The 10,478-nt window shown below is 38.7% G+C and overlaps 1 protein-coding gene across 1 annotated transcript; it reads right to left on the reverse strand.

Moving 5' to 3' along the window:
• Positions 1-96: 96 nt before the first annotated feature.
• On the reverse strand, positions 97-10,420 carry stam (signal transducing adaptor molecule (SH3 domain and ITAM motif) 1). Its single transcript, XM_086042384.1, has 14 exons — positions 10,063-10,420; positions 8,628-8,712; positions 8,029-8,104; positions 7,729-7,824; positions 7,507-7,653; positions 7,339-7,429; positions 6,506-6,701; positions 6,343-6,437; positions 4,997-5,085; positions 4,815-4,902; positions 3,670-3,724; positions 3,427-3,583; positions 3,254-3,360; positions 97-2,532 (listed from the first exon to the last, which is right to left on the reverse strand). The coding sequence occupies exons 1-14, from the start codon at positions 10,100-10,102 to the stop codon at positions 2,325-2,327; spliced, it is 1,530 nt and encodes a 509-aa protein (XP_085898510.1). The 5' UTR covers positions 10,103-10,420; the 3' UTR covers positions 97-2,324.
• Between the last annotated feature and the right edge of the window lie 58 nt (positions 10,421-10,478).

The raw sequence follows: 10,478 nt of genomic DNA on the forward strand, positions 1-10,478 counted from the left end.
AAATGTGAATTATTTAAATTTACATATCAAAATTCAATTAAGATAAAAAAAAAAATTAAAAAGAAGAATTACAAAGATACCACCACACATTCACTGTTCTATACATTTGGCCTGTTTGTCTTTTTATTGTGAATACCAATTGATAAGTATGTTTAAAAGAATGCATTACAAAGAGCAGAATACGAGTTTGTTTAAAAAAAAAAAAAATCACAATCGTAACCATGTTGTTAAAAAAAAAAAAAAGCCAGCACCTTCCACTTGTCTTTCAATCCAACACCCTAACATGTATTACCCCTCAAATCTATTTTTTACAAATTAAAAAGGTAAAAAATAAATGAAGGAGATTCCACTGTTGCTCTATTTTAAGTTAATGACTTCATCACCAGTCATTCCTAACACCTACACAAGTTCACCTTGTGTGGAGTAAAGTCGTGTTAACAGCATTGAGAGGGAATTAAAGCATTATAATTCAGTTAATTTTTGAAATGCACAAAAGGAGGTTTGTTTGTGTTTTCACCCTACAATATGACGATCACAAACGGTGACGTGAAGACATTTCCTTCCTTTTATAATGTACAACAAGCGTAATCGAAACATCACCCGTTGTTCTGCTCTTCCCGGAATAGGTACATCCGATTGCCCCGTTTCTCGCCATTTTAAAATAGCATAACAATCAATACATAAATTAAAATACTCTACAAAAGAAAAAGAAAAAAACATACATAGTTGTTGTTTTCCCACTTAGTTCTCTGAGGCTGAGCGCTAACTGTGCTAACCAATATTTACAACAGCCATGTGCATGCTTAGCTTTGCTCACCTTGCCCCCAAAAATAAAAGTGGCGTCAGTTTTCAGTACTTGGAAAAACATATACAGAATGTAGACAAAGTCAATGCCACTTTTGCACGACACAGTTAGCACAGTAGTGAGTAAGTACAAAGGCTGCAATCACGTTAGTTTTTGTAGAGTTTAGATTGGACATGTTGCATCAACATAACAAAAAAAAAAAGTGCAACTAAAAAAGGCAGAACTCTTCCAATTTTCCCCAGACGTCAGAAAAAAGCACAACTGCCACTGTTACCCACTTCTAATATAGATCATTACCAAAATAACGCGGTGTTCTATTATCAGCATCTCCGTGTGTTGTCTTGCCACATGCACAATGAATAGAATACGGAATGATTGTAATTGATTTGTAATTCATTTTTAAAATTCATTTGAAATAATTTTACTACATTGATGTAAAGCAGGGAATACTTTGTATTTATTAAATTTATGTGATGTCCTGTCACATTTGTGGGTTAAACTGACCCATTCTGTATTAAACGTCTGCTTTGCTTAACAACACATAATACTGTAAATAAAACAAACAAAGAAAAAACAAATGAGATGGGTTAATTTCTCATATTTTCAAGTTGAGCTAGTTGTGTGACACAATATTTTGGGGGAGTATGTTTATGTCAAAATGACCTTGGACCATTATTGCTGTTCCTAAGAAACAACGTAATAGGAGGGTTGGAATTTTTAATAAAATAAAAATTATTTTGCTGTTATCAAAAAAATGTGTTGAATTTTCAGAAAAAAAACAAACTCAACGTAAATTAATTAGTAAGGATAAGTGGTACAAAGAAATGATGGATATGTTTAGTATACTATAAATAACCCATATAATAATAATAAGCCATAAACTGACCCACTGTGCATGGAACGTTTGCCTTCAATGGAAACAAGAGAAAAACAATGAATTTGATGAGTTGAACGTGTTTTCACATTTCAAAACAAGATGACTGGGCTATTTTTCATTTCCAGGAAATGGGAAATGCTGATTCGGGAAAAGAATAAAACAGGAGGCTTGGGGAAAAATAAATTAGTTGTTTTTTTAACTTTTTAAATCATAAAACATGTTACAGATGAAATATGAGTCAACATTATTTATTCATTATAATTACTGAAAATTAAATTTAAACTCATAATTCAAATAATTTATAGACAATGTGAACTGGGATTTTTTTTTCCTACTTCTGACACTTAGCGACAAATTGACCTGGGACCATTAGTGTTTTTCCTGTGAAAGGACTGTGTGATTGAACTTTTTAGAATAACACAACACATGTAATGTATTAGTTAAATATTTTGCAGAAAATGAAGGGCACATTGGTAGTTGTGCTCATTTTTCGCCATGTTGAAAATTCGTGAGGGTCGACATCTTTACCTTTGATTTCAGCATCGTCACAAAATAAACATGAGATAAATGTCTGATCTGGCACTACTATGCTGACTGTTGGTGTAAATGAATGTTTGTGGAGGTGGGGGCAGGGGGGCCGGCCTATAGCAGGGCCTTCTCTGAGTAGGGGGCTTGCGGCGGCTCTGCGGAGGGCGGCGCCATATGGCCAGAAGGGGCGCCATAGTTAGGCAGCACCTGCGTGACGGCGGCGGGGCTCGTCCCGGGAACTGGATAGGCGTGAGCGTCAGCCGACGGCATGCTGCCCGGCGCGGCGTAGACGGCAGGCTGAGCCATGTACAGGTGGGCCTCACTGGTGAAATGAACACAATGTCACAATGAAGGTCTTCTCGGCAGAAGACTGCAAAGGTAGAAAAATTGACTTTAAGTGTAAATCAACCCAAACGTATTTTTCAAGAATGTGTTTTCAGCAGGCCCACTGGTTGAAACACCGCACTCTGATTAATATTGCGTTTGTGGGAAACGAGTTTAGTAAAATCCACACATTTTTGAGCCATCTCAGGGGGCAGCCATTTTGTCACTTCTGTCGGCTGGAAATGACATCACAGATGCTCAGCTAACGACCAAGCTCAGCTTCAGAAAACAGGTCAGCTGTGATTAGTCGTTACCTGAGCCCTGAGCAGTTGCGATGTCATTTTCAGTCGACAGAATTGACAAAACGGCTGCCCCATGGCTAAAAACGAGTGGATTAACTCTTATTCCACAAGCGCAGTATTTATCAGAATGCCTTGTTTCAACTAAAGCGGGCTTGCATAGAACATATTCTTGAAAAAATGGGTTGACTTCCTCTTTAATGTCTCAAAACAGCATCAAAATTGCTGATTTCAATCAGCAGTTTCATTAAATTGAATTTAAATGAAAGTAAGAATCAAGCCAAAATGTAGTTGTAGCGCCGCCAAGTGGGCATGTAGGTGAACTGCCCTTTCAAGCGGAAAGGCAATTGCTGGCTGCTGGGCAAATTTCACCGGGCTTAACCTGGGTGTACGTGATTGCGTTGCGGTGTCTTATCCGACCTGTGTGCAGGCGTCTGGCCTTGAAGCTGCTCCACGGGCACGTTGTAACCCGGCACGCCGCTGCTACTCATGCCGTACGAAGTGGGCGCGTGAGTGGCGGGGTACACCTGCGGTAGCGCAAACGTGCGTTAGGGTGCTGACGCTTTTGACTGAGGGACTCGTGTACATTGCACCTGCTGTTGCGTGGCGGCGGCGGGGGGCTGCATGTAGTACTGCTGACTCTGCAGCTTGGCGTACATGGCGTACACCGGGTCCTCGTTCATGAGCTTGGCGTACAGCGACAGAGCTTCCATCACCTTCACGTTGAGCTCCGACAGCTCAGAGTGCTTCCTGGTCACGGGTGCACGCAAATAAAACATAGGTCAACCTCAGTGACTGGCTATGACACTTTGTGAATGTTTGTTGATGGGAAGTACCTATCTATGTCCTCCAGTTTCTGGTCAATGAGGGGTCCCATTTGATTGCACGCTCCTGAGATAGAAACAAGTTACAACGCTTTACATACGCGACTACTACTTTTACGATGATTCTATATTCACTATTTACTATACTAAATACTGACTGCAATTCAGACTTTTCTGCTGTGTTAGTGCAGGTTAGCGATAGACAACGGCGTGCTGCCCCTTGCTTAAAAATTCGAGTTACATCACCACTAAAGGAGCGCAAACTGTGTCGTAAAGTGAGGGAATTTCATTTCATTACCTATTTCAATTTTGATTACAATTTGAATTTCAGTTGAAAGTGCAATTGGAACCTACCTTTAATTGGCATTCAAATTTCTATTTAAAGTACAAATAAATGTATATTTCTATGACAATTTTCTAAATTTCAACAAAAATTTGGATGACAATTACTATTTCAGTTAGTGTAATCAAATTACACATTTGACATTAACATTTTTGTAAAATGGAGACTTTAATTTCTCTTCAATTTCAATTACTACTCTAACCACAAATGAAATGTAAATATTTCAATGAAAACTCATTTAAATTTGAATTACAATTGTAATTAGTTTAATTTCACTTTTAGTAAAACTATCAACAATTAACTTTGTCCACTATTAACTGATTTCAATTCCTTTTCATGTGCAATAAAACTACTATGCAAACAAACATGTTTCATACATGCATGCACACCGTTTCATTTCATTGGTGCATATCAAGAAAATGAGATTTCACACTGCGCACACGTACATTAAAATCAGACTACATTACTACTTACAAAACACCAACATGCAACTCTAAACTCCTTTGTAACCAAATAAATTCACGAAAAAAAAAGAGAAAGAAAAAACTTGCTGCATGCCTGATTTTAGGAGGGATTAGAACTAAACTTTTTTTAATCCTGCCTTTGTGCGCTAATTGTATTTGTACTTTGTTTCTCATACTATATATCAACACACGTTTTGTTGTCGTTACAGGTGGAAATACAGTATTCATCCATTGACAACTTCAATTTCCCTCACTGGCTTCATCAAGCATCTATGTATTGCATTTACTATTTGAATTACTAGCACCAGTTTACGGCGACTACTACGACCACTCTTGAGCACGCAGCTCACCTTCTAGCTGCAGCAGCTCAACACTGTCTGACTGGTTGTCCGTGGGGTCTGCACTCTGAATCATCTGCAGCAGTTGGTCCATTTTGTCCTAAAAGTACATTTTTAACACAACCGCTTGAATTATTGACGCACGGTGAAGCCCGGATGAGTAAACTAGTCCCATTTTTTTTTTTTCCTTTTACCTCATCAATAAAAACAGGCTCCTGTTCTGGCTCGATGGTCTCCACCTGGATGTCCTCGCTGAACTGCACCGTCTTTTTCTCCGTTTTCACTGTGACACGAGGAGACTCCGTATAACATAGCTTTTTGTGTTAAAAAGTGTTCAACTATATTCAGTGTGATGATAGCATGTGTGAGGGGTACTTTAATGCTCACTCAATGAAACTGTTTTTTTTTTTTTTTTAAATTCCATTAAATTACTGGTACCTCAATGTGCGAGTGACACAAGCAGTAGCAACACATGCAGAGAGAGCCTTCAGCAATACTCACAGGTGTACATCTGAGAAGGAACTGCACAATTATTGAATAAAAGCATCAAAACATGATGCACAAACTGGTCAATTATTCACAGTCCATTTAAATGATACTAAGGCTGGGCGATATAGTAGAAAAGTATCACAATATCAGTATTTCATATGAGTTGATATCATACATAATGAATATTATTATTATAACTTTTCAAAATAAGGACCCGGAGGAAAAAGGCTGAATTCAGGTAATTTTTTAAAAAAATATTTACCCTTAAACAAGAGTTTAAACATCTACAAAAAAGTCAAATTAATTGATCAATTTAAATTTTAACTGAGTATCTTTTCAGCTAAACTTAGTACGGCTGGGCGAATCATGATGTACGTATTTCATATTAGTCTATCGATAAAGATTAATTTTTTTTTAACCTATTTCAAATTTAAAAATACAAAATTAAATTGATTAAATATATAATTTTAAAAACAATTAAATTACTTAAAGATAACATAAATAAAACAACTACAAAATGGAATATATCGTCCAAAATACCTAGTCGTAAAACAGCGCCAAATTTCCATTTATGTGCTTCTAATTGTGGCACAAATCCAACATCATAATCTTCTACTCTTGCCTGTGCCTGCAGCACGCAGAATGACGAGGTCTGGGTTTGCTTCCTGATTTTTTTATTTATTTGCAATCGATATTATATTGAGTGCAATTTTGTATTGATATTGATCCGGTGTCTATCATGATATATATTGATACTGAGTTTATTGCCCAGCCCTATGTTATTACTACAGGTATATGTTTTTATATAGTACAATGCTGTAGCTGGCTATTTTTCTTATTGAAAACACCTTCAAATATTTGTGTTTTCATCTTTGAATACAATGGGTTTTAAAACGTTTTTTCAAGTGTATTTTAAGGCTTTATCATATAAACCAATTTGTTCATATGGTCTCGATATCACGGGTGGGACTGAAACAACTCCCATGATGAACTGTGCTAATTGATGCATTATTGTGCTACTAATTGTCTTCCGTGTGTGTGTACGACGTACTCATCTCAGGTTCCGCTGTGAGATCGGCAGTGACAAAATTCGAGGGGAACAGGCCCACCCCCTGATACGTCTCCCCCTTCCACCAGTTGGGGTCGCTGAAATGAAGAGAACATGTATTGAGTCACACGACGCTCATGCTGCTGCCGCGTGTGCGTGTGTTGACCTGTCGTCCAGGATGGTGATGATCTCGCCCGACTTGAAGGTGAGCTCGTTGTCCTCGGCCGCCTCGAAGTCGTAGATGGCGCGCACCTTGCGTCCGTCCGACTTGTGCACGGCCGTCAGTGCGGAGGTGTTGGGGTAGAGGCCGGAGAAGGAGGTCTGCGTCTGCAGTCTCTGCTCCTTCAGGGACAGCTCGATGGCTGCAGTTACGGCAAAGACATTTTGAGACTTAACAAAGAAGTATTTTTAGATTCCGCAAATGGTGGCCCAAATAAAAAGAAATAATAAATAAATATGCTTCTTAAGTATTAAGTTTTATTTTCCAAAATACTCATCAAGACTATGTATATCGTCGCTGTCCTGTGAAAAACACTTATGTCCAATTTTGGAATCTTTTTTTAATTTTCATGTTAATGCTATTTATGTCTGTAACGTGGGAAACATGATTCACGTAAAAATAAGAAAATTGAAGAGAAAATGGACACAAGTGTTTTTCACAGGATAGTGACAATATACAGGTATGTATTTTTTTTACTGAAAATTTTAAATCTTGAACTATTTATGAATTTTTTGTGCATTTTATAATGATTTTTATTAGCATTATTGTTATCATGGTTTTCGCATGTAAAGAAAACTGGCACACGTTTTTTTTCCTTTGGAAAGTGACAATATGCAAATTAAAGACAAATTGAGATACACTTAGCAGCAAGAAATGAAAGTAAGTAGTGCCTGCTGCTTGTACCACCCGTCTCTTTGATGCCGTTTTATTTTGCAACTTTATTTTAACATTTTCACCAACTTTAATGGCACAAGCCTCGAGGAGCCTCTTGACTTTACCTTTGGCCAAGTCTTCTTCTTCTTTCTTGTTTGAGGAAGTGACGGGATCCTTTGCCACCAAGGCGGGGCTCGCTTTTGCCTGCTCTGCCGCCTGAGAGAGAAAGAGGGTCACGCGCTGTACTCAATCCAAAGGCGGCCAACAGAACGCTTTCCGGGATGTGGTCTGACCTGGGAGCCAACTGCGGGGAATGTGACGCCCTGCTCGCGCAGATTCTTGATCATGGCCGAGATCAGGCTGAGTTGGGGGTCGTTGCGGAAGTCCTCGGCCCACTCCACCATCAGCGCCTTCAGCTTCTCGCACACTTTAGGGTGACCCTAGGCGCAGGAATAATCACACTAGAAGCGGCGTAATGCTATCAAGTCAGAACATGCGCACAGAGATTTGGATACCTTATTTAAGACGTTACTGACTTCACTGGCAAACTCTCTCGAGCACACCTCCAGATGAAAGATCTTGCCACAATTTGACACGCATGCACCAAGAAGCTGCCAGAACGTGCACACAATATTAATAGTTTAGGGTTTGTTGTTTTACAAATTCATAAATCAATATCAAGTGTGTGAAGTTTTATTTATATGTCATTTTTTCAAAAGCCTTATTCTTTGCGCGACACTATTTCAGTGTTGCTAAGGAACATTCATTTTTGCTGAGGAGAAAGAACGTGTTTAATTTGAGATGTGTGTACTTACAGTGAGTGCCTGCATGGCCACGTGAGGATCTTTGTGATTCACTCGTCTCATTATAGAGCGGAGGCATTCTTTGGGCCTGTCAAGCAACAGATGCATTTAACTAGAACTGCAACTACTACTTTAATACTCGATTAATGTGCTGATGATTTTGTCGATTGATAAAAAGTTTTATTTCTCTCCCTACAGTCAAACACAGTACATTATTTTAACTTGACAGTGCAGAAAATGCACAAACAAAAATTAAGATTCAGTAACTGGTTTGGTTCCTAACATAAGAAAATTGGCAAAAAAAAGTTGACCATTGTTTTTCAAAGTAAAAGCAGATTGTTGCAACGGTTTATTTTGATTCAACACAATGAGTGTTCGTCTGCTTCCATGAAGGACTACAGAAATCTGAGCAAATTTACTGTTAAGAGTATTATTTACTGTTAAGGATTTAGACAATTTCAAATAAAACGAGCTATCTAAACGATGAATCGATGAATCCAAATAATTACATTAATTTTGTTGATCGAAAAATTGTGGATTAATTGTTGCACCTCCTCTACATATAAACATGAAACACATTTGTAAGAGTATATAGCAAACAGTGTACTGACCCATTACGTGACTGTCCTATCTTATCACAAATGTCCAAGATGAGGCCCCAGTCCTCTGCTGTGTTCATCTCACTGGTTGCTTTCTCTATGGGTAGAAAACATATGAACAGGGCAGTCAATTTAAAATATGTATACATATCAAATGGAGATGAATTACTTGAAATACGAAAAGTCACAGGACTGGTGTCACAACATATTTAAAATGCAAACTACAAGTTTGCCTCTTGGAAGACAATATGAATATTGGCAATTATGCATATTTTGGGGGGCTGGTGTCAAGTATTTGCGCATTTTTGCGTTGGGGCTTCTTCCCTAACCCCATGAATAGAGCACACGAAAAAGGCCTCACGAAAGATGGCGGAAACGAGTCAGTTGTCACATACCTACATCTTGTTCGCTTGTTGAGTGGTTTCTTCTTTGTGTCCTCATACATGCTTGTAATTGTGTCAAAAATCTATCACCACACTGTAGTCATGCCTACAACATGCGCAATGCCGTGGTTGGGGTTTGCTTCCTGATTTGTTTCTATCAAACAATTTATCGAAGGCATTTGATATTGATCAGGATTATAACGAGACATATTGATATTGAATTATCGCCCAGCCCTATAACAAAGTTTGGTTGTCCCAATCCGATCAACATGATCGGAAATTGGGGCCGATTCCATGATTTTCAGATGACCGGTAGGCCTATCGGCTGAAAAAGATCAGATTTTAAAATATTCTTAATTTCTAATGTTAAGAATGAAATATTTTAGTTCTTTACTTGATGTGAACCACTGCTGATTTATAGTCATATACAAAAGGTATAATATTGGGATACCTTTATTAGAAAGATAAAGCCTGAGAATTAATTTAAGCGATTGGGTTGATTAGTTTAAGGTGAACCGCCAATAAAAAGAGTATTTGCGTACACCTAAAAGTCTGATTATATGTTAATTAGGTGCTGACTTTGAATTATCTAAATTGTACATATTACCCAAAAAATCAGCTATATCCGTACTGTACACCTGCACTGACTACACTCGGATGAAGCACTTCATAAACACAAGAAGGAAAACTTTAAAAGGATGGCTCGCAGTGATTTCACTTGCCGACAAATACCAAAATTGCAAAAATGTGTGTGTGTGTGTGTGTCTTTGCCGGGTAATGCATCGTTTACAGTTTTTTTTTATTTCTGTTGTTCATTCGCAGTTCGTTGGTGAATTGATGTGTCAGGGTTGCAACGCTAGCCTAGCTAACAGAGCTAACAACAAACTCACGACAGGACTGACGTGTATCTCTACGCCGTGTCAAACGACGCTTTGGCACACAATTTGAAGTTTACAGGTAGCGACGGTGCGTATGAGACGCCTCAAACAAAAGCCGTCGGCCAGTCGAGACATTAGCCAAACAATGTTAGCATGTAGCATCCTCCCGGTAGGGATTCCACTTACCAACATCTTGATCGAATGGGTTGGTGGCGAAGAGCGGCATCGCTGGAGCAACAAACGTCACCTTCCGCGCTTGTTGTTGTTTGTCCTTATTTGGAACGATAAAAATGCATAGTAGCGAGCGAGCACTCGGTTGAATGTCAAAAAGCGTCGCCCGGCCGAATTTTCTACACAGTCACTCCTTCTCGCTGGACAGCAACACGCAAGGCATGCTGGGAAAGTGAGTCAAAGTCCTACCCTGGGGGACAATCACACCAACACTCGATAATCGCTCCTTTAACAATGCAGAACTAATGTGTGTAATCATTCAAGAGGGTAGAAGTCAGCAAGAGATGACGTAACCATGCAGCTTGTGCCTGGTCCTTGTCATAAAAAAATATGTCATTGTCACATGACGATTGCAATCACGTGATGTCGTC

This window comes from Filicampus tigris, chromosome 10, assembly GCF_054856515.1.
Source record: "Filicampus tigris isolate MCC_2025a chromosome 10, RoL_Ftig_1.0, whole genome shotgun sequence".
Lineage (NCBI taxonomy): Eukaryota > Metazoa > Chordata > Actinopteri > Syngnathiformes > Syngnathidae > Filicampus > Filicampus tigris.

Bases quoted from the DNA above. Each gene is read 5' to 3' on its own strand.
- stam (XM_086042384.1), bottom strand. From the start codon at position 10,102: ATGCCGCTCTTCGCCACCAACCCATTCGATCAAGATGTTG. The intron at 8,105-8,627 runs GTCAGTACACTG...GTTGCTTGACAG, and splicing joins ATAGGACAGTCACGTAATGG to GCCCAAAGAATGCCTCCGCT. The intron at 3,584-3,669 runs GTACTTCCCATC...ACCCGTGACCAG, and splicing joins AAACTGGAGGACATAGATAG to GAAGCACTCTGAGCTGTCGG.